We start from the raw sequence: 27,473 nt of genomic DNA, 5'->3' as shown, positions 1-27,473 counted from the left end.
GGTTTACTGAAAATTAAACAAAGAGCTCAGAGTTGTAAAAGTTAGATTTATTTCTTCACCAGCCATTAATGGAAACAGAGACAAGAACCAACAGTCATGTCTTTTGCTAGTCTTTACAGTTGAGTCTTCTTGATATACTAACCAGGCAGTGACATTTTAACTCCCTTATGAAACCCAAAGGATTATTAATCCTGTAGTCTGAACAAAGTCAAATAAATACAAATGCAGTTATAGCAAAAACATGTAACATCAATTAGGACCATGGATGTGAGATAAAATACATGTAAAAATATATTTTTACATTGTTAAAACATTTTGATTTTTGCAATTTTGTTGCAAATTGCACATGTATAAAGGAAACAAAAAATGGCACTGCAGACATTATTTTAGGACTTAAAGAGGTTTACAAAACTTTGTATTAAAACAATTTTTTAAAGACTCTCCTTCATGAATAAGTTTATGAATACTATTAACATCTGACCATAAGTTATAAATCTTTAAATAAGATTTGCATTGCAATACTTTTCCTCTGTCATAACAAGCACACTTAAATTTGTAACAGCGTAACCACATCAACTATGGAGCACAATTATACAACATCTAGTTAAGACCCTGAATTTGAAGCTCCGTGTTCATGAAGTTCATAAAGGAACTTGGGAACAGTACATCACACTATTTGTTAATATATATATATTTTTTAAATTGACTAAACATGAGACATGGTAATCAAAAATCTTGCTTGTTTTTACTGGCTGTCTGAAAGGCAAAGTTGAACCAAAGACTAAAAAAGACCACAAAAGCAGAGAAGCTTATTTCTGCCAGTGAGTTGAAGGTTCTGTCTTTTAAAAAATGTAACAAAATCTGACTGACTTTTGCTTGAATAAATAAGGTTAAAGGTACAATTAGACCCTTGACAATGGCACAAAGACAGCGTCAGATAAGCGTGCACATGCAGTACTTACATTGTCTACCACTTAGAACTAATACCATATTTTCAAACAGGAAGCACCTAAGGACAAATAAACTAAAAGAAAAAGTGCTCAGTGAGGGTAACACAGGCAACGAATAATCTGCAAAACACCAATGTTGATTCTTCCTCTGGTTCAGTAATCATAGTGGTGTATATTGTTGGAAGACTGTTGGACTGCAATAGGCTGCTGCTGAGTGGTGTCTTTTTGCAGTTGCACTCTAAGAAACCTTACATATAATTGTTTTGGCACTTTAAAACACAGCTCTTGGCAAATACTGTTGGGTGGATTCTTGTCTCGTGACGATATGATTTGGACCATGATTAGAGTGAAGAAACAGGAGCCCAGGTGACTGTCACACACACTGACGAACCTCCTTAAGGACACTTGATAGGTTTACTGCGAAATCAAAGACAGAACAGGTTAAAAATCACACTGATTTAAAGTAAGATGAAGCTTTATAACAGAAGCAGATAGGACAGGTGAGACACTGTACATGGAGGCTATAATAAAGAGTCACTGATACTATAGGGAAGCCTAAAGTCACTTTTCACATCACACAAAACATCCTTATACTTATCACAGAACAGCTGAAGGGGATGGACAACTAATCATAAGCAGATTATAACAAATCTAATTTCATGTGGTCTTCAAAGTAAAGAGACAAAGTAAACAGAATTTAAGACTAATATCAGGTACACTAGTGAAAAGCTCAGCATTCTGCACTAAATCCTTGCTTCATGACTATTCACTTCATGTCGAAACAGCAAGAGAAATGTGGTGATTCAACTGAATGATCATTTTCAGGATGTAGATTAATGAAATAAATCAAAAAGTCACTCTGCCTAACCCACCGACTAAAACGGAGTTGTCAAAATAGAGAAGCATGTGTATATTACAACAAACTTCAGCCTCATTGCACCAGTAAAACTATTCAGACCATAGAAAAAAGGGTGGGAAATTACCAAGACACACAAAAGAGGAAAAGCTCAGCTCAAAAGTTATTACATTTTAACATGTGTCAAGTCTCTAATAAAATGTGCAACATACAAAGGCTATGAAACATATGGCTTAGTGTTGGAAATAATGAGTGTACGCATAGTTTGAGCTGGAGCAACGTGAACTTTGCAGAGGAAACCCAGACCCCTCTCTGATGCTTCATGGATTTGTTAGTTGTGCAGTATAGATTCTGACTTACGTGATGGCTGGAAGAGGCTCCCTTGCCCTTTGTTTTGGCCTTGCCTCCGGCGGCAGTGGCACTGTTGCGTCGCGCCTGCTCGTGGTCAAACTCTAAATCTTCTAAACGCTGAGTCAATGCCAGTTTCTGCTGAATGGCCATTCGTAACAGAGAATTCAGCGTCTTCTTCTCATCCTCAGCAGCAGCCAGCTGCCTCTGCATGTCATCCAGCTGCGTAACATATTCATCACACCTGAGAGAAAGAGGTGCAGGGAAAAAAGAGCAGGACAACAGAAAAAGAAGTTCACATTATTTCCAGCAGGTGGAGCCATTTGCATTAAACTGCTGCTGCATGTTTTCTCTGTTCTCCAGACAGATTTCCAGATGGAAGGATGAAGTTCCTGCCAGCTGACTCCACAAGTATTACATCAGACTGTTCCCACAATGCTTTGTGTCTTCCTCATAAACTTACACAGACACAAAAAAGTTATGTAGAATTAGCCACTGAAAAGATGTAGAATTAGGATATATTATGTTCCTTTGGTATTTAAATGTTTCAAACAGATGCGTTTTCCTGCACTACTCATAAGAAAAACAATTGTAATTTTCATTTAATTTGCAGAATGAAACATGCAAGTTATTATATATATGAGGTTTATATTATACCTTGTTGCAAACATGGCCCGAAGAGAGGAGAACGTAGCAGCATCTTCTTTGAGAGCCTTCAGTTCATTTCGGAGCTTCATTATCGTCTCAGTCACCATGGCCTTCTCGCTCTCATACTTACTCTTGAGGTTGGCCAAAGCAACCTCAGCTGTCTAGAGGGAATAAGACAGAATTATTAATATTCTTTCTCTTCTGACAATTTTAACCTCTGTGGTTATCTTTAGCTACAAATTATCTCTTTCTTTTGTACTTGTCAGTCTGAGAAACAATGAACTTCCTTCCTTTGTCACAGCAGGCATGCCTACGCACAAATAGCACATGCATACAGCACGCTCGGAGCTGTCTTCTGACCTGTTTGGTGGCCTTGAGCACGGCTCTGAGAGTGGCGATCTGCTCCCTTTTGGTGCTGAGCAGGGACTTGAGTTTGAGGATCTCCTCCATGCAAGCTTCTTTGTCTTTGTCTGCCACTGTGCTCAGCTCCAGGTTGGCAAGTCGCTGGCGTGACAGCTCGGTGGTTCGGTCTACGGCCTGCTGCAGGTGACGTATCTGGTCCCTGATGATAGCTACGAGGTTATAGATGTTCATGGGTTCTGGGCGGTGCTCTGGAGCCGGGGCCGGAGCTGCAGCGTTGGTGTCTGACTTTCCAGATTCAGCAATCAACCCATTAGTGAGAAGCACAGACTGGTTCTCCTTCCCTTCTTGCCCCTTTCTCACCAAGGCCTTGCCTTCCTTGTAGTAGTCGAGCATGACGCGGTTAGGAGTTTCGTTGTTGCACATGCACACGTGGTTGTAGAGGTTGGCGAGCTCTTCGCTGAAAGTTATAAGCTCATCCTGTGCCACGTTGAGGCTGCCAAGCGATTCTCCTGCAGCCTCGGTGACTAGACGGAGCTCCTTCTCCAGACGAGCCACCTCCGCTTTATCTGCTTGGCTAATCTTCTCCAGCGACAACAACTTTGACGTCAAGTCTTGGACGCTGCTCTCCAGCTGCCCTCGCTCGTCTTCGTACCGGGTTCGACACTCCTCGTACTGCGCCCTCAGCGTCTTCAGCTCCTGCCTCAGTTCCCCGGCTTCGGACACCGCCACGGTGTATTTGCACTGCAGGATCTCAGGCCCGTTGATGTCCAGCTCGTAGTAGTCTCCGTCATCATGGCTGTCTCGGTCTTTCTCAGTGTCGAGGGCAGAGTGGCGCTCCTTGCTGGCCTGAAGTTTCCTCATTGCACTTAGGTTTTCAGTCAGTTTGTTGACCGTTTCCTTCTGCTCGGACACGGTGCCATAGGCCTGCTCCAGCTGCTTCTGGCTCTCCTGCAGAGAGTTGATAAGGGACGCCTTTTCCCGTTCAACCTAACGTAAAAATACAGACATGAAATATTAGTAAAACATTGTGAAAACACCACAAATGTTTTTTTGGGTCCTAGATGATGGTGCCACTCATGGATCTCATACCTGCGCCAGCTGCTGTTTAAGTTTCTGTATCTCCGAGATGTTGAGCTCACTCAGCAGGTCGTCCACAAGGCTGGGAGCCGGCTTGATGGCCTCTCCCCTCTTGTTTGATGCGCTTCTGTTGTCACCGTCGCTTTCACCTGTTTTGACCAAGCCGTTCTCAAAGCCTCTGATCAGATCATCGTTGTCGGGTTCGGTGACAGAGGGGTCCTCGTGCAGTTTGGGGTTATCCGTGGAGGTACTGAATGAGCTGTTGTACACGGAGCCACCGATGGTCATGTAGTGGGAGAGTTCTTTGCGCAGAGTGGCCTTTTGCTCGCGCTCCGTCTTAATAGTCTCTAAAGCTTCTGTCAGCTGTCGCTCTGCAATTTCTCTCAGACACATTGCTTCTTCCAGCTGGCTTTGTAGACACTCTGAGTCCTCCTCCAGACGCCGGATCTCATGCTTTAGACCTTCAAATTCCACCTTTACAGATAATAAAAGGACAGAAAATGATGTGAAGTAAGTAGTGTACAGTTCTGCTAATAGACAGAGGTGCTTCAACTTAAATCCAGGGTGCAATATAGAAAAAGGGAACATTTTTGTTGATTCATATTCCAGAGCATGACACCCACCATTTTTGGTGTATTGTTACAACGTGATTTCAACTTAGGCCTTGTGACATTTTCACATTGGAAGCACATGACACAATGACTATGGGGTTTTATAAGAACCAAAAAGTGGCAATTTGAATGACACCAACGATGAAGAACATCCTGTTTTGATATGATTTCCATCCACTTCAACAGGTGTAACAAGGTGAGTGTTGTGTTTATCGTTGTTCGTCTCACCTGGCTCTGTCTTAGCACGGACACTTGTTTCTGAAGAGAGATGTTCTCGTCCTCCAGCTCACTGTAGTCCTGCAGCAGTCGAGTCTCCCGGACCTTGAACTCTCTGATGTCATCTCGGAGCTGACTGCGCTGCAGCTCTGCCAACCCGGAGCTCTGCGCACACCGAGAAGGACATGGCAGGTTGCGTGAGCGTTAACGCCGATCTACGGTCACCGTCACTGAGTTCAGTGTAACTGTGAAGTGTAGTGCAGGCTGATGTGCAAACACATCTCTGCGATAATAAGGATGAGCAAGTCAGCATTTTTCACATTCCACCGGGGAAAGATCTTGGCAGTCAAACGTGATGACAGAAGGAGGACATGGTCGACTTACCAATCCACGGCAGAGAGCGCCCTGGTGGAGGACACCCTTTGTGTCTCTCGCTGTGGACCATTACATCATCTTTCCTGTTGGGCTCGGTGAAAACTTGCGAACTGACCCTCCCCCATTAAAAGCACCAACTTTCTCACAACCCACAACTTGTGTTAAAATCATTAACCAACAGCACAACTTCGCTTACCTTTACAGGCTTTGTGAACAGTTTTAATGTGTGGCTACACAATCACACATATTTAAAAGAGTAACAAAAAGACTCACACATACTGTATTAAAGGCATCTAAGAATTTCAGTTAATCACATGTTAATAAAATTGTCGACTGGGATGAATCGGTGTGAAAAGGTCTAGAAACTGTCTTCTCAATGTTCAGAAATTGATACTGCAGCATTTGTAATTATTACCTCTCTCATCTCCAGTGCAATGGATGAGAGGCGATCATTTTCAGCTTGTGAGCTGGCGAGCGAAGCTTTGGCCTGTCGCAGCTCGTTCTGTAAGTCCAGGACCTTCTGCTGGTAGAGAGCCTCCTTACTGGCAGACTCCAGGATCAGGGACTCTTCCCTGCTTTCCCCATCTGCTGCCACCTTCCTGTGGGTGGAGTGAGCTTGTCCAAAAGCCTAAGGACAGACAGACAGACAGGGAATAAAAGCAAACACATTTACACACACAAATCCAAAAATACATCCACTGGGACGTTGCCTTAAATGAAACGGCGCCGTTCATTCCAAAATACACTGGACCTATATTAACATTTGCCAAATTTATTACCGGACATCTGTTAACCACTTGTGTCAGAAGATCATTCCACATTTTCACAAGCACTGACAGACTGCATTTGAAGCGCATGTGTTGATAACATACATATGGCAAGTTGGAATAAAATGAGCCACTGTTTTCCATCAACATTTTAGGAACAAAAGACCCTTGTGGTTCCTTGTGTTCTGCTCCGTCTGTTTGTGAAATCTGACAATAGAGATAAGATACTATAAGATAATTCTTTGCAGAGTCCAAACCTCCTCCGAATATACTATTTGTGGTTCTGAACTTGTTTGGACTAGTTCACAAGCTGATGCTTCATTAACCCCAAAACACTGCAAAATAAAGCAAATGTTTGGGATATTTACAAGTAATTTATCTGATATGTATCAAGTATGATTTATCTGATCTGATCTGAGTTTTTGGTATGTTCAACACCTCGTTTTGTGACACATTACTGCACATGTGCTAGATAAAGGTCAAGAAAAAAAAACATAAGAGGAACGAGGTGATGTCAGATCCCAAGAGCTAACGTGCCAACACTCAGAGATACTGAGCCAAACTGGTGAGGTAACAGTTGCTCTCCAAGAAAGCTCTGAATCCCACGCAAAGAACGCACAGCTCTCTCTTTCCCATCTAACGGCGTCTTTGCGCTCTTAACGAGTTTCAGTTATAAAAATCGATCTCTTTAACAAGCAGTGGTGAGACGTGAAGAGAAGTGATCAGGAGTCTAAATGCTGATCGATGACTCCTTTCTTCCGACATGAGCCTGCGCTGAAGACGGGAACTACAGTCAGACTCATGAGATACCAACAGAATGACTACAACAATGAGTGATCTACATTGTGAGCAACGTACTGTCGGAATACAGCGGAGGAGAAGTCGTTCACAGAGACTCATTCAGCGGCAAAAAAAACTGAGTTCCATATTAGAACTTAATATCAAATAAGAAACATATTAACCTTGCGTCATAATGAATGCGTTAATTATGTTCGATTCCCATAATCAGTTTTACAGCTATCAAAGTAACTGACATCGATCGGAGCGTATTTGTGGCTTTCTGCCTGCCAGTAAAAACGCCACAAAATCAACAGCGATCTCATGTGAGACACTGAGAGCCCCAGCTGAGCTGACGGGCAGTAAAACAGAGCCATTACACTCAATTATTTAGGAGTGAGCAATGGAGGCAATGCAGTTAGGAGACAGCAAGTAGGGACTACAACTAAAGGAAAATGCTAATGTGGAAGTGTCCTTGGACGCAGTTCCTCTAATTATTGATAAAGTGGCTACAAGAAAGCTGACTGTACTAAACAGAAGGGAAAACCCAACTTCTCTCTTAAAATAAAATGTTCTCAGTGGTAAACGCGGCTTCCTGTTTGTTGTTGGGAAGTCTAATGGTTTCTTGCGAAAGCTGATGATAGATAAGATGATAGATGCCTCACTATCGACATTTAATTACCATAGTTGTTGCTTTTCTCTTCCCATGTTAGTTTTGCCAACACTCTTCCTCTTTTTCAAGTTTTGCAAATGTGTTTGTGAGCCAATAATACACCAGTTCACTAATATTTAGAACTTAAAGACTGAACTTTTTCCTCAGCAGGTCAATCAGAGATTAAAACTTTTTAATTATATTAGTTATTTCTTATTTTCTGGGGAGCCCTCACCTACAAGTTTTTTCTCATACCAGTTTTTGATGCGCAGCAGGAGCATTTTTTTTTTCCCAATGAAAGTCAGTGATATGACATCAGACCTGACACTTGTGATTACATATCCAAACTAAAAAGTAACTGCAGAAGCAAACGATTTGTTGACATGTCAATTGGAGCTGTGAAAAGAGCTGAATCCAGTTTCAATCCGTTTGATTTTTAGCAGATCAAAGGTTTGTAGCATTATAAAACCAGCTTTCTTTGAAAATGGATAGTTGCTAGAACCATATACAACAATCAGACACAACATTATGACCACCTTCCTAATATTGTGTAGGTCTCCTTTGTTCCTCTAAAACAGTTGTGACTCATCAGAGAATGGACATGTGTCTTTTGAGGGTGTCCTGTGGTGTCTGGTAACAGGATGTTGTTAGTGGGGTCTTTGGGTCCTATGGGTTGAGGGGAGGGGCCTCTGTGGATCATCCCACAGATACTTGATCAGTTTGGGATCTAATGAATTTAGAGGCCAGGTCAACACCTCTTTGAGTTGTTCCTAAACTGTTTTTGTGCCTGTGTGTGTGTCTGTGTCTGTTGCTACATCCTGCTGGGGATAGATGCTGACATCAAGGAGTGTCATTTCTATTGGGTGGGGTTGTCTGGTCTGGTCTAGCTGGGAGGTACGTGTCTAAGTAACATACACATGAATACCAGGTCCTAAAGCTTCCCAGCAAATACTGAATTGTCACAAGATGATAAATGTTATTCACTTCTCCTGTCAGTGGTCATAATGTTATGCCTGATCGTCTGTCCCAAACATTTCAAAACTGGCCAAAGAGTTTGAGCATGAAATGAGCCGTGCACTTCACTGATCTGAACTTAAATTAACCTTTAATAACTAAACCTCAATAGTTAAATGGATTAGTTACAAAAAACCTTTCACCTTTTGACTCTTCCTCTTTGGCTTCACTTTCAGTCAAGGAGGTTACATCTTAGTATGGATTTATTTCGGATTTTTTTAACAGCGAGGGGACAAAGAAAATTAATTTGGCACTTGGTCAAATGAAAATAAAACATTCAGAACACTCGGAGCATAAGGTGACACCTTTAAGATTTCCTTTGGAGATACAGCATAGACCTGATATCACAAGATGTTTACATTCACACTAACACTGTACGGTGGTTATTACCTCCTCTAGTAGTTAGATTGGGATAGAAGTATCTCTGCAATGGAGGGATATTAATTTACTAGAATACTAGCCCGCTGCAACCTTCTTGTTATTTTCAGACCCAACATCCTGACAGCTCTTTGGCCGCTATTTGACGTATAAATTTACCAAGATCTCCTGCAGCTACAGAAGTCGGATTTGAAGGCCTCCGCTTCTACATACCAAGAGCAAGTACGGGCAAGTGAGCAAAACTGACGCCAGGATTTTTTTTTTTCAATCCTGCAATGTGAAAAAAAAAAAAAAATGGTCACAATAGACAATACAACAAATCAACAAGCTTCTGCTCAGGTTTTGTTAAATTTGCTCAGCTATGTTCGTTCTTGGAGGGATGTTAACTTTCTGTCCATGAACAAGAACAGAACTTCATTAACAGGTTGTTAATGCAGATTCTTGCTTGTTTTGCACAGGCTGCCATTTTTAAACGTTTAAAATGAACCTATTTATCTGAGCTGTTGAAGCTTCACACGACTACCAGGGCACCTAGGCCATCAAACCAGCTGCTCGGGCCAGGCTCTCTACGCTGTACTGTGAAACTGTCTACCTGTCCAGGTTAGAGCTGCACAGTCCACTGATCACACACTGCTAAAAAAAACAAAAAACATCCTTTTTCTTCATAATTCAGTCCCAGACAAGTATCTTATATTTTTATTGTTAAAATTGTGCTTATTTTGATTCCATTACCGTTTTATTTGTTATTATGTGTATGTATGATTATTTTGTACCTCTGGGCAGCACTTTGGTTCAGCTGGGCTTGTTTTCAACAGTGCTTTAGAAAATAAACTTTGACTTGACTAACTGACTGGTTACAGGCCAATAAATAGCACATAGCTGTGCATGTGGCACATACTTCATCCTAAGAGACAAGTAAGTTTAAACTTTCTGGCAGATGGTGGTTTTCTGCAGGCATCCGCGGAGGTTTAATGGCTGCAGAGGGAGGAAAACCCAGCTGCTTGTATCATTACCACGGTTCTGACTGATGGACCTGCTTATTGACCATTTTGACCCATTAACACACATTTACACGCCTTCTACATAGAATACGTATCCACTACCAACTTTAAATCTATCTGGCTGCGTGGCTGTGACCTCGGGTTACCTCCTTGAGCTGGTCCAGCTCGTGTCGGACCGTCTCGTACTCCGTCTCCAACTCATCGAATCGCTGCTTCAGCTGCTGCTTCTCCTCCAGCACCGCCAGCCCATACTCCGCCGCCTGGATCTTCTCGTGGGTCGTTTCGCGGAGCTCCCGGGTCAGACGCTCGACCTCGACCCGGAGCCACTGCGGCCCGGCTTCTGTCACCAGAACCGCTTCGGGATACTCCTGCTCCTCCATAGACATCTTGGCGAGCCGCCGACTCACAACTGTAACGGGACCCAGCCCTGGCTAGCAGGAGCAGCACGGAAAACCGCCGCGGCCACAAATCACTGCCTTCTTTGTTTCAGCCGCATTATAGTTTTCTCTTATTTTTTTCCGTGGCAGACTTCGACAAAACTCAGGCCGGACGATAGTTTTGTCATTCTCTTCGACTTTTTTCCAGTGTCTACATGGAGATGACAGAAGAAACTTCTGTTGAGATCATCGATTGGAAAAGGCTACCCCTGCTGCACGGCATTCAAATCGGTGTGGACGCGAAGGGAAGTGTAGTTTTTGGTGAGACGTCGGAATCACAAAAACTACGGACTTCGGCCGCCATGTTGACGTCAAGTACCAGAATGCATTGGACATGGGCCATGAAACTCGCTGAAGATATCCAGAGCCGTGGACACTGTCACTAATATATGACTCTGAAGATATCGATACTGCGGCGCCATCTAGAGGTGTGTTAATGAAACTACAACTACGTCCAAAAATGCAGAAATTAGGAGATTATGTGAAGACTATTTTACTATGTCTCCAGTAGTCATTTACATCTAATGTAAAACGCTGTCCTCTTTTTATTTAATGTCTGTAAACACCTAGAAACGTGACTGATAGTAACAGCTATGCATCTTTTCATTCCAGTCCTTAATCCTGTCCATGAATGTGAAAGCATTCATACTTTCCCTTTGTGACCTGATAAACTGGTTTGACAGGTTTCATGAAATTTTCGACCGGATGTTGATTATTGTGTCGTGTCTACATGAGCCTGAAGAATAACTAAAAAAAATGGTATGTACACTCATCTTTCTGTGCTTAGAGGGGCTCTTTCACCAGGGTAATGTGAATCCAGACTCTTATATACAGTTTGTATTGCTGCTGCTCTCTTTCTCTTTTGTTCTTTCTCAGTCTTTCTCTCTCTGTGGTTTATGATTATCCATCAGACAATTTGCATTGTTTCTTTTCCAGGAATATGGAAGGACGCTGTATAACTTTTTTCAACACTGTATGTAAATTGTAGCCTGGGTGGTAGCACACACAGATGAACTGCTGCTTATTAAGACAAGGCCGGACTAGTAGACTAACTGTTAATTAATCGCATTTTTTCAGACAAATATTTCCATTTCTATTCCATTTGTATTGGTCTAGGGTTTGGAACAGCATTCTACAGGCCTTTTGATTGTAAGTACATGTCCAAGTTATTAAACAGATCGTCTAATATTATTGATCTAGTGCATAGATTTTGTGTATGTGTGTTTCATTTCCAGCTCTTAGGGTACCGTCAGGCCTCGGCGTATTTTGCGCTATAGCTTTTGAGATCGTGGGCCTTTGTTTAGGTGAGCTGTTAACACAGACCCCACATTTTTAGTGTCATTTTATATTGTGCTCTGTGGGTTCTGACAACAACAGTGCTGACTTTTTTTTATGTTCCCTCTCAGGCGCCCCAGCCCACACAGGAAGATATTACGGCCCTTTGTATCATAGAAGAGGTAATAAGCTTATATTAAACTAAAACCTGACTCGTGAGAATCAAATACTGTCCCGGTTATGATTTGTTCTGGTGATTTATTAGTAATGTGATTCTTCCTGATTCCCTTTAGATGTTTGCTTGGGATTTTGTTTTGCACTTTTTGTGGCCATCTGGAACCTCAACTCACGTTGTGGTAAAACCATATGACTTTATAACATGTGAGGTATCCAGATACCATGGGAGAAGTGATTTTCTCTGGTTAAATTTTGTGCTTTGTTTCAGTCTACACACTATCCTGTGGATGTGGACTCATCATCTTTGCTCTCACAGGAACAATAAACAAATGTTTTACTCTGACATAAGTAGACGTACATAAACTGATCTAAATGTTGTCTGTTGTTACTAGATTTACAAGCTTTGGAGCCTTACTTTTTATTTCAGTGAATTTAACGTCTTTGAAAGTTGAAATAGTGGTATCTGTATGATCTAAAAAGTCTATATGTCTCTTTTGGACAGGGTGCAGAGAGAGAGGGAGAGAGCCTGGAGATAGTTCACAGCCCCACAAGAAGCATTTACTGGCAGTGATTTCTGTTTCTGAAAGAAGTGGCTGTTTCACAATCTTTTGCGGTCATTTAATTTGCTGATTTTCAGAGGAAATGTATGTGATCAAGGACTCGAAGTAAAGAAATAAAATGTGACTCATACAGTATGACTAATTCTGGCACATATGTCATTGTTCAGCATCAATATTCATGGTTTTGTGTCAGAAGATCAAATAATGAGTACGGATGCTGCTTAGATTATTGACAAACTAACACAATCATTAAAATGATTAAAATTAATAATGAAAATAACAAAGAATGTGTTTGTTCCAGTCTCACAAATAGATGTAACTTGCTACTGAGCTACTTTCCCAGTCAGAGTCAACTAGATCCACTATCAGTAGCCTGTATGAACCATCGGTCCATCTATAAACAAGAGCTATCCGTGACATTTATTAAATTAATTATCTATCTATCTATCTATTATCTATCTTAAGATTTGTTAATCAACTATCAAATTGTATCTTACACGTTTAAAATCAAATGGGACTCCATCTATGTAATTACATGTTCTACTTTCCTATTTTTTTTTTTTTTAAATATGCAAACTGACCCTAGAGATAGATAAATGAACAATTATAGTCAAACAGAAACAAAACCAAAACCATCTCCTGCGCATGCTGCAGCTTGACACCCTGTATGTATTCAAATGTGAAAGCAGTCTTGGGACTTTCCTATGGCGACTGGAGTGGTTTTACAGAGTTCAGGAAGTTGTCCGCTGGTGGTAATTGTTTTGTCATTTGTACACCAGCCTGGAGAAGTCGCCTGCAGCTCAACGTGTACACCTGCTTTTCTGTGTTTCTGGGTGTCTTCCCCCTGAGGTAAAGTAGATCCAGACTCACTCTGTATATATATATATTTATATAGTTGACCTTGTGCTTATCCATCAACAGTTTGGGTTACTTCTTTTTCAGAAATATGGAAAGGACCTCTGTTGACGCTTTCCAACACTGTATGTAAATTGTAGTCTGTATTTTAAAATTGCGCCACACACACACACACACACATACACACACTTACAAATAAATGTCCCTTATTTATTTTTTTAATGTTGTTACGTTCCATATTTCAGACAAGTACTACCATTTTTTTGCACTTTGCTTCGGTCTGGGATGTGGAACAGCCCTGTACAGGCCATTTCGCTGTAAGTACCCATTCACTAAATAATCATGTCAAATAGTTTTCCTTGTGTATTGTGTATCACTGCATAATTACGCTAAATGTATTACACAGATCTTGTAACTATTTAAGGGTGGTTGTGTTTCATTTCCAGCACTTACCGTTCCATCAGTCGTTGGTGTATTCTTCGCCATAGTTTTTGAGATTGTGGGCGTTTGTTTTGGTAGGTTGTTATAACAGACACTAAATTTTTATTTATTTATTCTTTCTTTCTGTCTTTGTTTAATGCGGCATTCTATTTTTGCAACTGTTGGTTTCCTCCTTTTTGAAAAATGATCTGTCATGTTACGCTTTTACGCTTTGCATAGACATAGAAAGTGACTTTGTTTTGTTTTGTTTTGTTTTTTCCCCTCAGATATCCCCGCACATACTAGTAGATGTAAAGGTCCTCCATATGATAAAAGAGGTACTTACCATTGTAATCTAAATCTTCAAACGTTGTAGTAGATGTTCTAGATATGATTAGTTCCAGTGTTTTATTGTCACACAGTTCAGATGAATGATTCCCAGCTGGTGTAGTTGCAGTGAGTGTATCTATTAAGTATTCATAAATCTGAACCTATAAATCAAAAATTCATAAATGATAAACCCTCATTAATACCACCTCTGTGTGAAAGCTAACTCCACCCTTCTATTCTCTTTAGATGTTTACTGGGGATTTTGTTTTGCACTTTTTGTGGCCTACTTGCACCTCCACTCATATCATGGTAAAGCCACATGCCCTCACAACACGTGATGTATCTAAATACCCTAGGGTGAAAAAGGCTTTGTTCTCTGGTTTAATATCATGCTTTGTTTCAGTGTACACACTGTCTTATGGATGCGGCATCATTGTATTCGCTCTCAGGGGAGCAAAACGCAGATACAGCTATCTAAGGTAGATCTGATTAAATGAGTGAATTCAGTGCCTTTTGAAAGCTGAAATAATGGAAATTGTGTGGCCTAAAAAATGTATGTTTCTCTTTTGGACAGGAAGCTGAGAGAGAGAAGAAGTGCCTGGTGATAGTTTACGACCACAGAGGGAAGATTTACGGGCAGTGATTTCTGTGCTATCGTAAAATCGAAAGGGCAGAGCTGTAAACTTATGTCAGGAAGTCATGCATGTTATTATGTACACGTTTTACGTGTAATGAACTCAAGGATGTACAGTAAAGAAATAAATAATATATGACTCAAATAATATCATCGTGACGTCATCCACTGGATTCTGAAACTCTAAAATGAAGCCTGAAGTGGGGGTCCACATGTTGAATGAGCTTTACTCCAACCACAGATGGATACTCCAAATATGGACATGGGAAGCCGTGTCGGATGTTGAGACCCGCCCACTCAACCCTCTGCTACCTGTTAGGTCAGGCTACCGCCAGTCACTTAAAGTAGGAACGCCTTTAATTATATAGAAATTTAAACCTTGATAAAAAAAAAAAATTCACCCCCCTCTACAGCTGTCATAAACAGTGAAATAAACCATTGAGATCAAAAACATTTTTTGAACCAGGCTGTAAACATGTTTAATAATGCTGTGAAGTTGGGTTTTTTAACATGGGGATCTATGGGGATGTGCTCCCCTTTGCAGCCGGCCTCAAGTGGCCACTTGGTGAACTGCAGTTTTTTTTGCACTTCTGCATGGGCTTCATCACTTAGACCTGGAGGTTGCCGCCTGGTATATTTCCAGTGTCAATAAAAAAATAAGGGTAATATTAATGGCTTAGTAAGAGGTTAGGAACATATCCTAGGTCCTGTTAGTTCAGAACAAACGGTTATATAATGCTTCGATTACACACATTGACAGAAGGGAACACAGTTTTCAAAGTCAAATGCAGAGGGCTTTATTACATGAAAGTATGGTACATACAAAATTTCAAGTAACAAAGAAAGTGTTCTAATCTTACAATTCAGATGTAACTAGCTACCAATCCGTCTTCATAAGCACAGTCGACTGCATTTTCTATCAGCACCTGATCAACCCTAAGTCCTCCTGTAAAAGACAGCTTCACTGCTGGCACGGTCCAAATGTACAGCTAGAGCACAAATGAACACTGAGGTGTGTTGGTTTATGGTAACTTTAACACAAATAACAAAAGACAGTGCTGAAGAGAAAGGACTTTGGAAACCACCAAAAATCTCATATGTGAATTGTGGCTTTGCGTGACATGACCTGCTTACATTTGATTCATTTTTTCCCCACTACCTTCTACAAGCTACAACTAACTTAGCTTCTTTCTGACATGGCTGTCATCAGAAAACACCTACTTTTAAAAAGTTTGCCCCACCCGGTATCAAGAGCTACATCAGAACAATATAAAACCATTTGAATGGAAGTTGATCAAAGAGCATTTAAAAACACATGATGGTATCACACAGTTTGTCGAACACGTAATAATAGAAAGTTATGTAGTGGGAGCGTCTGCCAAATGGTAAAGTTATGACCACGTTTTGGTTACAGAACTAGGTCCATGACGATTGGATTATGAGTGAGGATATGTGTGTTTGAATTGGTTGTGTGTGATGTGATGAATGCACAAAAAGAGGGTAAATGTGTAACTCTACTTCAAAGTGTACAGCACAAAATCACAATACTTAAGTACACACTTAGGGGTATTGACAGTGAAAGAATGAAAGGGTGCCATGTGAATCAAAAACGTACTGCACAGCTGATCTTCACCTGCAGGGTGTAATCAGATACTGTATGCGGGTGGGGCGGGTAAAAGGTTACTTGGCATTGGTAGAGCTGCTGAGCATTTTGCGGGCGGCCTGGGCGATGGCGTCACGGTCAATACCGTAAATCTTGAGCAACTCGTGTGGTTTCCCGCTGCGGGGAACGTGGGACACAGCCAGGCGGTGCAAATTGATACCAGACTCATTAGCCATTGCGGCAGACACTGCCTCCCCAAGGCCACCTGTGGAATGACAGTTTATCACATCAACGGGGTAAAGAGGAAAGACAGTCTACTTGAAGGTTGGAGGAACTAAAAATGTGTCAAGAAAAAAAATGAGTCTTTGTACAGTGGGTGTAAAAAATGTCCACTTAACCAATAAACTGTATCTGGACCAGATGTAAAAATAAATAATGAATGAATAGGATACCCACATACATTTGTACATGTACACATTTCTTTTGTCCAGTCTGGTCCGTGCCATCAGACATCCCCCTTCTCTTATCCGACACGGGGTAGGGCTGTCTGTGCTATGTAGGTCACAGTCAGCCCCATGGGCACATGCTCAGTTAAGGAAATCTGACAGCACTCTGCCTCTCTGGCTCTCGCACTTACAAAATGCACTATAGTACCAATACCTTGCTTTCACTGACGCCAGGCCTCGCCTCCACCAATAAGAAATCACCACCACAAAATGCGTCTCCATCATGAAACCAATGGAAACATGCCACCACAGCACGCCCGAGGGTATGGACCAATGACAGGGGCCTAGCCGCATTATGCTAAGGAGCTTGTTGTTGCCAGATTGGTAGCGGTCATGCAATATGCAAAAAGCTGAGCAGTATTTTTTATGGAAGCTTACCCTCGTAGTAGTGGTCCTCTACAGTGATGATTCGTCCCCTGGTGGAACGCGTGTGGTCGATGATGGTTTTAAAGTCCAGGGGTTTGATTGTGAAGGGGTCAATGACTCTGACGGAGATCCTCTCTGGAAGATGAATTTCATTACACGAAAGGAATACACAAAAATAGCCATTAGCAAAAAGGCTTAATGTTAGCCATTGATTTTATTGTAGTGTTTATAATGTCAGATGTCTTTTAGAAAACCTTCCTCCAGTGATTAATATTACATGACAACTTTATCATCATCTGTTGTAAATCTGGATGAAGCATTGTACATGCAAGCAAACTGAAAAAAGACTGGGATAATATTTATTTATTATTATAACAGCAGATCAAACTGAAGGGCAAAAATAATTCATTAAACCCGCCCTAAGACTGTGATACTTATTAAATAACCCTGTCTTTTTACTAGACACTGCTTTTTCTCCAGCTGGATAAAGCTTCCATATTTCTACCTTCTTACGGTTAAAATTGGTCTTTAACTGTACCATACCTTTCTTTAGATGTTCAGCGGCAGCGAGAGCCTCGTGCAAGGTCACTCCGGCAGCCACCACAGTCACCTGGTCGTCCTTGCTCTGGAACACCACCTGGCAAGAAATCGATATCCTTTTAGTAAAAGAGTATTACATTTCTCCTTTCTTCAGTTCTTTGCGGCCTCTCATTAGCGGCACAAAAGGCCTCTCACCTTTGCCTGTCCAACGTGGAAGTCCTCGTTGCTGTTGTAGATGACGTTGCTGTCTTGGCGGCTGGTGCGGATGTAGCAGACGCCCTTAATGAAGGGAAATGAAGGGGATCACCACAACGGCCATTTTCGCAATAGATAAAGGTGCAACAGTTTTTGTAAGGAAGCCGTAACTGTATCGTTTTCAAGTACCCTTGTGGTTGTAGCCAGTTCCACGGCCTTCTCTGTGGACACGCCGTCACAGGGATAGAAGACGGTTGCGGTGGGGAGGGCCCTGAACATAGCTATGTCCTCTAGGCCCATCAGAGAGGGCCCCTCCTCTCCTGTAATATACAACATTTACAGTTTATTTCATGCGGTTAACTCTGTGGAAATACTCAAAAAGTCATCTATTGGTTAGGTGAGTTGATGCATGCAGATGCACAGACATAAAGGGTAGACTGCATGCTGTGTACCTGCACTAACAGAGGGACACCTGGTTCCCTGCTGACAGCTTCCAGGGCAGACACGAAGGGAGAAATGGGGGAGGATTGGGTAATAGCTGTAAGGCCAAGGGGGTAAATAGTAAGGAAAATACAGCATTAGAGGGAAAGAGAGGAAGAACTGTAAGAACTGCACACTCGCAATCACACATTTCTTTACACTTCCATCATACATCGATTAGGGTGAAAATAGCTGGAGAAACTGGGTGCTGTGAAGTGGTTGGATTCAGTGCGAGGGAATAAAGGTGAATTCTGTGAAGGTGAGTTGTGTAAGAGGAGTTGTGTTGCTGACGGCTCATTAGCGGCATGCCTACTAACCAGTGGACAGGCCGCAGTGGGAGCCACACAGGTTGATGTTGCTCTCTGAGATCGCTGCCATGCGAAGCTGGTCATAGGCGCGAGTGAAAAAGGACGCGAGAGTGCTGGCAAACACCACGTTCCTGTCACGGGCAGCACATCCCATGGCGACACTGACCTGGGAAAGGAAATGATTATTTCCCCGTACAGAAGAAAAGCTAACCTGCCTTTGCATAACAGACACAGGTCACGCAAACTTAATCAAAAAAAGATCATCCAGAAGGGCAAATATCTGCAGCACAATATTGGAAACCTCTTTGAACAGAAGACCACTTTAAGTAGGCGGTCAGTGAGAAATCTCTGCAGCTTATTTCACCATATGGGTAGAATCAGCGGCATACCCCCTCTTACAAATAATTTCCTTTGTCCATTCTTCTCGCCACAGGTCTACAACTTCCTTGCGCTGTGAAAAGCAATATCTGATGATAGAAATTATGGAAGTAAAAAGAAATGAACTATTCCTTGTATGTATTTAATAAAATCTAATTCATTTGTGTTGGCAACAAACCAAATGTTGACATGTTTGAATTTCTCTGAGACGCGGTTGCTGTACCCTTCGTGTTTTGACTTTTCTCTTCTCATGCATTCAGCCAGATGGCCCCACCCTCAAAACTGATTAATATTTCACTTGTGAATACACTTGTCATGTCTACTTATCATCATACACATGCCTGACCTACATCTGAGCGGGCTGCCGCTGAAAGCCTTTAAAAGACAAGGAATTAGCATCCGATTGGCTCTCCCCAAATTAAAATGCTATAAAATGATGATGGACAAAGAAAGGTTTCTAATCGTGGGTGTCTCACAGCTGTCACAATGGCCACAATCAGGCACGTGGGCTGTGCCTTCGCTAAGTCGCACATCATGAATTGACAAGCCATGTATAATTTAATAACGCAGGCTCAGACTTGCAGCTGTGACATGTGAGGCTAGGCTCCAGCTTAGACAGAACTAACCAACAGCAGTTTATTCAGGAAATTAACTACATAAAGCAAATGTTTAAACAAAGAAGGCAAAAGAAAACAGATGGTTTTGATCACACATGTTCGTCTTGAACAAAAGAAAGGCTTAAATGTAGAGATTTATTGGGCTCGTACCATGTTCTGCTGAGCAATGTAGCACTCAACAAAGCGGTTGGGATGCTCATTCTTGAAGATCTCTGAGTAGGTGAGGTTGTTGGTGTCTCCGTCGAGGGCCACAACACGTTCGTTGTAGCGTCCCAGCTTGGCCAGTGCCATTCCATAGGCCTTCCGTGTGGCAATCTATCAAAGAAGAAGGACCAAGCTAATCAGGAAAAATCCTAAGGTTTGTCTGTAGGCCTGTCTTGCGGCGTTGCAACTGTGGCTCGTGCAAAATACTGAATGAAGTCTGTGTTTGTGCACGGTTGAAAGACCTTTTCTCCAGGCTTGTAGCTGGGTGCGCTCGGCATCCTGATGTTTCTCAGGCTGACAGGTGGGGAGTCCTCGATGGGGGCAGGTGGGTACAGGTGCTTGCTGCTGTTCATGATACGGCTCTGGAGATCCTTCATCACCATCTCAGCCATGTCCTTGGGCAGAGTTTTGGCATGCCAGCCGAGCTTATCCTCCGCGGCTGAAACCACATGAAACATCCCATTACAGCTTATAATATAAACGGACTGGAAAGCTGATGCAGTGTGTCGTTGCTTATACGTTGCTCTGTACAGGGACAGTTACCTGGAATGCCTTTGCCCTTGATGGTTTTAGCAATGATGGCAGTGGGCTGATGGCGTGCCTGGCTCAGAGCCTTGCAAAGCTCTTCCACGCTGTGTCCGTCCACAACGATGGCATGCCAGCTAAGCACATACAATGTAATCAGTACAAGTGCCCACACCTGGAGCATCTAATGAATGCCATTGCGGCATATACAGTACATTTACGTTAATCAGCGTCTGCTTGAGTGTGAACTTTCAACATGCACTGTTACCCAAAAGCTTCACAGCGCTTCTGATATTTCTCCACATGATGTTGCAGGGGTGCGGGGTCACTTTGGCCCAGCCGGTTGATGTCCATGATGGCCACCAGGTTGTCAAGCTGGTAGTAGGAGGCGAACGACATGGCCTCCCAGACAGCACCCTCCGACATCTCGCCGTCCCCCAGCAGGCAGTACACGCGGTAGCTGAGGTAAAGAACAAGACAAGATGAAGATGTGTGTTGAGGGCGGGGTGTTGTGTCGCGGGGTGTTGTGTCCACCTGAAGAGGCACATCTTATGAAAACACTGCTAGTCATAGTGATTCTCTTTCTGCTAGCTAGCACCTCCTTCCTAAATGTATCTGATCTCAAATTTTTCCAGACGAGTCAGAGTGCGCTCAAATGGCGTAGCCGTTTAACGTGACTTTTCATGTGGCCGCCATTTTAAAGGATAAAACTACTGAATTCAAATGACATTAATAAAATTTAGAGCAACCGACTTAAAACCAGCGCTCGGTTCAAAGCACAATATCCAAATTTGACTCTGAGATGAGATGAAATCTGGTAGGATGGCACAAATAAGTGAGATACGACTGCTGCGCCTGTGATTATTAGAGCAGAAGAATTGCGAGAGCGCAGCATGTAGCCGCAGTACACACCCACAGAATGAGGAAAATCCCAGTCAAGACGTTAGAAAGGAGCATGATGCAAATATAATGACAACCAAAATAACATAACTGAGGTATTGTACAATAGATCGGCAGAATATGAAATGCTAAATGTATGAAAACTGTATTTCTGTAATTCTACAAAATTACTGAATTTTTCATGTGTCGTGCAGTCATTTTCAGGGGTTACCTGGACTTGTCGAAGTACTTCCCAGTGTAAGCCATTCCACAGGCCACACCAAGACCTTGCCCCAGCGATCCAGTGGCCACATCCACAAATTGTTGCTTCTAAAATGCACGTAAACCAAATGAATTAAGCTTTATTAGGGATCAGAAACGGTTTTTTTTGTGTGCTCAGTGAGGTGAAGTGTGGTATGTGACAGCTTACAGGGGTTGGGTGGCCCTCCAGGTTAGAGTCAACATGACACATACTGAACAGCTCGTTCTCCTTTAGGAAACCTGTTTCCACCCACATGGAATACAAGGCAGGGGCAGCATGACCCTGAGAGAGCGAGCGAAAACAAAGAATCATCATCGATTCTAATCATAATTCATTGTGTCAGTTTAATACACACACACACACGAGATGAGAAGCCTCGTGTAGAGATCAGTCAGGCTGACTGATTCTCACCTTGGACAGGATGAAGCGGTCGTTGTTGAAGTTCCTCGGGTCTTCGGGGCGGTACTTCATAGTGTGGAAGAAAAGCACTGACATGATCTCTGCCACGCTGCAGCATGATGTGGGGTGTCTGAACAATAGACAGAGGGAACCCATAAGGTGCATATACACACAGGAATGTGCAGAGAAATGAAAGACACACAATCTGCAGGAAGAAATTATTTGATGATATTCTTTATCATTTTTAGATTTGAAAGTGTTAAATATAAAGGCAGATGAAGATCCATGAAATGCATTCACAAAAAAATGTTAAAGACTATATCTAATACTAGCAAAAATGAAGCACTTCAGGGACGGTGAGTCAGTGTTCATTAAAATGAAAATCGATTGCTTTTATAAACGATGTTAAATTAAACTACAAATGGAACTTTATTTGCAAAATACTCCTTCAAGTTATATGGAACATGAATATTCACGCATTTTCAACTGAGATTTAGTTTTAGTAGCTGGTTGTGTTTGGCTGCATGTTTCACTTAATTCATATGGGAAAAGAATGTGGTATACTAGTATTTGAGACTCTGCAGACTTGGTATCGTTGCTCAATGAGGAATGATAAAATGATAATACGATGCACATCTTCATTAAATTCACAAGCAACCTAGAGAAGAAAAAATTTCAGCTAACTGAATTTTATATACATATATATATATCATTTTTTTTTTCAGCTAACTGAAAACTGGGTATTTTTCTCTGAAAAAGATTGTTACGATACTGTACAATTCTGCCACTGTACCACATGGTAGTCTAGTGTGTCGCGTACTGCACTGGGGCATATTATTTGTTAAAAGAAAAATGCAAGATGCAATAAAATGTGACCTATAATCTGGTAATCAAAGTACATTTTTGACCCTATGACTATAATATATATAGTCTCCAGAATATGAAAATTTGTGAAAAAAATAATAATTTATTTTTCGTTTAAATGGAATTTTACTATAATTTTACTATTAAGTACTAAATGTTAAACATGCTTCTATATAAATTATATTTTCATGCAATATTGTGTATATGAAAAACACCATAAATGTGTGAATCCCAATAATAATGCAGAGATTATTATGATACTTTCTGCTCATTCAGTTTGATACAGGAGTTGTGCACAGTTTATCAAAATGTATACATTTTGTGTGTTTAAGTCAGTCTGTCAACAGACAAAAGGAGGGGCACAAAGGCAGGACACTTTGTTCCTTTAGCTCTTCAGTCCTATGTGTGTGTGAGTCTGTGCAGACATAGTTCAGTAGGTGTGTCTAATGGCGTTCATCTGTGCAAGCATCAAAGAAATATTAACTTTACAGTTTGCAATCCACATATTTTAATTCTATTTTTGCTTGCATGTGCAGCGCCTACACAGATTTACACTAAATCTCAGTGGAGTGGACTCACCCGCTGCCCGCTGCAGTTGTTGCCTTGATGGAGTTGATTCGGAGGCGGTTGGCGATGTTCCTCAGCGCCTGCACTGTCTGCTGGTCGGGTTTGTGGTAATCCTCCATGAAGGCAAAATGTCAAGTTCTACAGCACCAGAAAAAGTGGACCAGTTGCAATGCTCTTTTGGGTTGAGTTTGTGTGTTTTAAATGTGTGTGTGAGTGAGAGAGAGAGAGAGAGGGTTGCTGAAGAGCAGCACCTGTGTGTGTGTGAGAGTGATAGAAGCAGAGAGAAAGAGAGAGAGAGGATGGAAGGGAAGCTGGATTTATCCTGCAAGGCATACAGACACAAAGATGCACAAGGACACACACACACACACACACACACACACATGGCCAGAGGAGGGGGAACCCAGTGACGTGGGCAGGGTGTTACAGCTAAAATAAAATGGCACACATTCTATTGGCTGCTGTTAAACTGGGATGTTGGAGGTTTGTCACAGTTATCGACGTGTCGTAGTGTGTGTGTGTATGTGTGTGTGTGTGTGTGTGTGTGTGTGTGTGAGGCTGGGGGAGGGGGTACATCTGAAGCACCTCACCTGATTCACTGTGGCTTCACTGTCTAAACTAATAACTGTAATACGACAGTTGAACGTTCTTTGTTATTTACCCACACCGCGAATCCTATTGTCAAAAAGCCATATTTGAACCCGCCCCTGCCTGTTTTTATTAGAAATGTAGCAAGAAACAACAGGAAAAGCTTATCTAATAAGAAAAAGAATAAAGTAATGGAAGAATGTAGGATAGGAAGAGCAGGAAAGAGCTTCTTACATGCTCAAATAAAATCAGCAGAGAAAACCAGCAAAACACAAAAGCAACACACAATATTAAATCCTTTTAGTAATTTAATAAATAAATTTATTAATGCTTTGTTTTGTGGTCAGTTTGGTAGTTAACGACCATGCCAATGAAGTGAACTGGAACTTCTATTTGAGCTGAAGAGAAAAGAAGAGGACTAGAAGGAAGGCTGTGTTTTTACGGGGATGTCTTTTAAGATTCAGATTAGGTCAAAAGCATACAAACAGTGACCGTCCTCCGTGTGGACCTGCTCATCACTGTCACGGTTTCCTTCCTATCTTCTGTCCAACATCATGGTGCCTGCTGATCTTTGATGAGAGACTGAGGACACAGTGTTCTATTCTCAAAATTCTTCTTCACCCACAGACCTCATCAACCCGTTGTACATGTCTGGGCCTCTCTACGCAAAAACTTATTCAAAATTACCTGCAGGGTAAAACGGCAGTAGTACAGCACTGAACCACTTCCAATTTCTTAACTTTGAGAGGCGCTGCCGTCAATCAAAACTTTTTCCTTTGTCAAAAATCAAACAGAATCTCTTGATATAATGAATTTAAATATAATGAATTTATACAGAACACTCGTGTCATGGTATAAGCAATATACATGACATATGTGTATTATATTTTAATGACCAAATGTCATTAAATCCTGTGTAGATAGGTAAAAGAAATAAGTAATCACTATACAAATTAGATGATGAACAATAAAATATTTGAAAGGGTGAAATAGTCACATATTTAGATTACGCACCCAGCAAAATTATTCATATGGGGAAAGGTTGGCCTGCCATCTAGAGGATCATCTTTAACATTACATCTGACCTGCTTCCACTGGTTGCAAGCTGAATCTGATGAGAGAGCTCATGAGCATCACCAAAGCGTGAGATGAATGAGGAGCACAGACCTTCTGTCTGTCTGATTAAAAAAACTTTAAGATAGAAATCTACATTCTGGCTTCAGGATTGGACTATTTTTAAAAAAAGAGACTGCACCACCTCGTATTATAAGAAAGTCCTGTGGAGAGACATTTCAACATGATTTTACATGTGTGTGTGTCGTGCAGTTTGCCTCAAGATATCAGAAATAAAGTGTAAAGTGATGATAAACGGTGCATACTGCTAACGCAGTAGAGTCATGTCAGGATTCAACATGTGATGAGATAACAGTCCACTGCACACAAGACGTATCAGAATTATTGTGCAATGTTATGATGTTGTGAGGTGTGTATTATGTATTTTGAGGTGATACTGACATAAAGATGCAACAAAAGTGCCAACACAACAGATCAGCGAGGCCATAAGGACACATCAGCAGCTCTTATCCTGCATGTGTTCACTGTTCATGTTTCATTGCTCCGCTGTGACCGTCCTCTCTGCACAGACCAGATGTATTTCAAACTTAAAACACCAGAGGACACTGTCTCCCCATAAATGTTGCCATAAAAGCCGCCATAAAAAATGGTTTATTAGACAGTTTAGCCCAGTAGCCAATAACTGAGGAAAAACATTAGAACTGTGACATTTATCCAACAGGTTTGGGGTTTGTGATAAAATATAAAGTCATCGACATAAACCATAGAGATGTAAACTATTGGGTAAGAGTGACAACTAATTTAAGTGTCAGCTGAACTTGTATGATCACGACACGTGCTCGCCCAGTGTCACCGCTGCAAATCATCGTCCTCCCCGGTCTCCTGATTCATTTTCCTCTGAACCTCTTGAGCCATGTGATCATCTCTGTGGATCCCTGCCCTTTGCTGTAGGTCACGTCACAGCACCTCTGCATTCATTCAGTCATGTCGATGCCATCTCTCGAGCCCCCCTACTGCTATCCCGGTTTCACCGACATTGTCCTTCTCCCAGTTTCCAGCAACTCCTCTGGGCTCCTGGGCCCTGTCAGAAAAGCTTTTCTTCACAGAGCCCCACAGGTGCCAACCAATGGCAGCCTGGGAAGACAGACCACATGATGGTGTTCAGCCAATGTCTGCCACCGACAACTGCACACTTCCTGGAGGGAAAGTACATTCAGAGAGCATGAATGTTTCTATTTTTAATCTCTCTGGCAGAAAAAGAGGAGCAAAGCCACCATTTTTGAAACAAAGCCTTAATATAACACACAATGTGTGGTTTTAGGTGCCAACATAACGCAGAGCCGAGGTAAACAAAAACATACTCAGCACTGTTTGGCCTTGGACAATTAATTGGATTTCAGAGGTAGCAAAAATGCACGCACACGCACGCACGCACGCGCACACACACACACACACACACACACACACAGCCTACACATAAGCATATGAGCATATGTATTCAGGCATGCTGACATGTGCACACAGAAATGAACACAGCAATATTTTCACATTCCCATGCATAGTCTCCCTCTCTCTCACACATCCATGAGTCTTGGTACATTGCTTTAATGCCAGCCGCTCCTTCAGGCTTGAGCCTTTTCCGCTCTGTTCTTATCACTCCATTTCCTTAAATCGCTCTGCAGTCACCATGATGACACGGTGCTTGCCCTTCTATTTGAGAGCTGTCTGTCTCACTGAGGCGCCGCCCATTGAGACAAAAGCACAGGACTTGTGGTTGAATTATCAACAGAGCACTCAGATATACAGATGTTCACAGCAGGACGGGGTGTCCGGTGTGAGAGTGGGGGTATGAGCCGGGGTGAAGGGACACATGCTTCAGAAAACAAGTGAAAAGGAGGTGGAGCCGTCAACACGGCCGTGACATAGAGGTGGTGTCATTGATTAAGTGAGACGGAGCAAAGAGGATTAAATGAACTATTGGACAATGGAAGATATAACGATTCAGATGGAGAGCTTTAGATAAGCAGGGGAAGTGGATGAAAAGGAAAATGGGAGGCAAACACAGGGAGAGGAAGACTCAGAGTGAAGAGGAGAGTGTGTGAGCAGGGGTTAAGGCTGAGCGTGTGTTGTGGGCTCAGCAGTGAAGTTGACGATGCACTGGGAGAACAGCTGCGCTGCAGGGCTTTCAGGCTCCATCACTACTGCTCTCCTTCAAGCAGCTCCACCAACACACTTCCCCTCTCGCACGCTCACAAACGTACACACAGCTCTCATAAACATGCAAAAGCACTGATTGTTGCATCGGTGCACATGAATGTGCCGCAGTAATAACCAAGCTTTGTACGTGGATGTGAAGGGATGTCTTCATATTTAAAATAGTTTTCAGATGTCCCAAAT

The 27,473-nt window shown here is 42.0% G+C and overlaps 3 protein-coding genes across 4 annotated transcripts; 1 reads left to right on the top strand and 2 right to left on the bottom strand.

Moving 5' to 3' along the window:
- Nucleotides 1–26: 26 nt before the first annotated feature.
- LOC125006833 (protein bicaudal D homolog 2-like) lies at nucleotides 27–10,706 on the bottom strand. The gene is made up of 8 exons (XM_047583261.1): nucleotides 10,180–10,706; nucleotides 5,860–6,072; nucleotides 5,082–5,234; nucleotides 4,255–4,716; nucleotides 3,163–4,152; nucleotides 2,812–2,963; nucleotides 2,167–2,398; nucleotides 27–1,367 (listed from the first exon to the last, which is right to left on the bottom strand). The coding sequence occupies exons 1-8, from the start codon at nucleotides 10,417–10,419 to the stop codon at nucleotides 1,365–1,367; spliced, it is 2,445 nt and encodes an 814-aa protein (XP_047439217.1). The 5' UTR covers nucleotides 10,420–10,706; the 3' UTR covers nucleotides 27–1,364.
- Nucleotides 10,707–10,763: 57 nt separating this feature from the next.
- On the top strand, nucleotides 10,764–14,860 carry LOC125006834. Of its 2 annotated transcripts, none has more exons than XR_007112613.1 (13): nucleotides 10,764–10,898; nucleotides 11,154–11,229; nucleotides 11,587–11,619; nucleotides 11,706–11,774; nucleotides 11,877–11,927; nucleotides 12,425–13,331; nucleotides 13,425–13,462; nucleotides 13,583–13,654; nucleotides 13,784–13,852; nucleotides 14,045–14,095; nucleotides 14,334–14,396; nucleotides 14,491–14,566; nucleotides 14,662–14,860. XR_007112613.1 is itself a non-coding variant. In XM_047583262.1 (13 exons), exons 6-13 carry the CDS (start codon nucleotides 13,150–13,152, stop codon nucleotides 14,690–14,692), a joined length of 582 nt encoding a protein of 193 aa, XP_047439218.1. In that variant the 5' UTR covers nucleotides 10,764–10,898; nucleotides 11,154–11,443; nucleotides 11,548–11,619; nucleotides 11,706–11,774; nucleotides 11,877–11,927; nucleotides 12,425–13,149; the 3' UTR covers nucleotides 14,693–14,860. The 2 variants fall into 2 exon arrangements, 1 of the variants encoding a protein (XP_047439218.1); XM_047583262.1 differs by having other exon boundaries at nucleotides 11,154–11,443; nucleotides 11,548–11,619.
- Nucleotides 14,861–15,493: 633 nt separating this feature from the next.
- On the bottom strand, nucleotides 15,494–23,707 carry LOC125007203 (transketolase-like). The gene is made up of 14 exons (XM_047583858.1): nucleotides 23,427–23,707; nucleotides 21,996–22,113; nucleotides 21,753–21,866; nucleotides 21,555–21,652; nucleotides 20,712–20,903; nucleotides 20,462–20,580; nucleotides 20,161–20,357; nucleotides 19,865–20,029; nucleotides 18,729–18,885; nucleotides 18,121–18,251; nucleotides 17,932–18,015; nucleotides 17,740–17,833; nucleotides 17,209–17,331; nucleotides 15,494–16,589 (listed from the first exon to the last, which is right to left on the bottom strand). The coding sequence occupies exons 1-14, from the start codon at nucleotides 23,531–23,533 to the stop codon at nucleotides 16,402–16,404; spliced, it is 1,887 nt and encodes a 628-aa protein (XP_047439814.1). The 5' UTR covers nucleotides 23,534–23,707; the 3' UTR covers nucleotides 15,494–16,401.
- Nucleotides 23,708–27,473: the final 3,766 nt, after the last annotated feature.

This window comes from Mugil cephalus, chromosome 4, assembly GCF_022458985.1.
Source record: "Mugil cephalus isolate CIBA_MC_2020 chromosome 4, CIBA_Mcephalus_1.1, whole genome shotgun sequence".
In the NCBI taxonomy this organism is placed as follows: domain Eukaryota; kingdom Metazoa; phylum Chordata; class Actinopteri; order Mugiliformes; family Mugilidae; genus Mugil; species Mugil cephalus.
Note: the sequence above shows the minus strand (reverse complement) of the source record. Positions and strands in the feature narration are given on the sequence as shown.

Coding starts and splice junctions, on each gene's coding strand:
- LOC125006833 (XM_047583261.1), bottom strand. CDS start 10,419: ATGTCTATGGAGGAGCAGGAGTATCCCGAAGCGGTTCTGGTGACAGAA. Junction 6,073..10,179: donor AGCTGGACCAGCTCAAGGAG/GTAACCCGAGGT, acceptor GTCTGTCCTTAG/GCTTTTGGACAAGCTCACTC. Junction 2,964..3,162: donor TGCTCAAGGCCACCAAACAG/GTCAGAAGACAG, acceptor TATTCCCTCTAG/ACAGCTGAGGTTGCTTTGGC.
- LOC125006834 (XM_047583262.1), top strand. CDS start 13,150: ATGTATTCAAATGTGAAAGCAGTCTTGGGACTTTCCTATGGCGACTGG. Junction 14,096..14,333: donor TCCTCCATATGATAAAAGAG/GTACTTACCATT, acceptor TATTCTCTTTAG/ATGTTTACTGGGGATTTTGT. Junction 14,397..14,490: donor GCACCTCCACTCATATCATG/GTAAAGCCACAT, acceptor GCTTTGTTTCAG/TGTACACACTGTCTTATGGA.
- LOC125007203 (XM_047583858.1), bottom strand. CDS start 23,533: ATGGAGGATTACCACAAACCCGACCAGCAGACAGTGCAGGCGCTGAGG. Junction 18,016..18,120: donor AACTGGCTACAACCACAAGG/GTACTTGAAAAC, acceptor CCCTTCATTAAG/GGCGTCTGCTACATCCGCAC. Junction 16,590..17,208: donor AGAGGACCACTACTACGAGG/GTAAGCTTCCAT, acceptor GTCATTCCACAG/GTGGCCTTGGGGAGGCAGTG.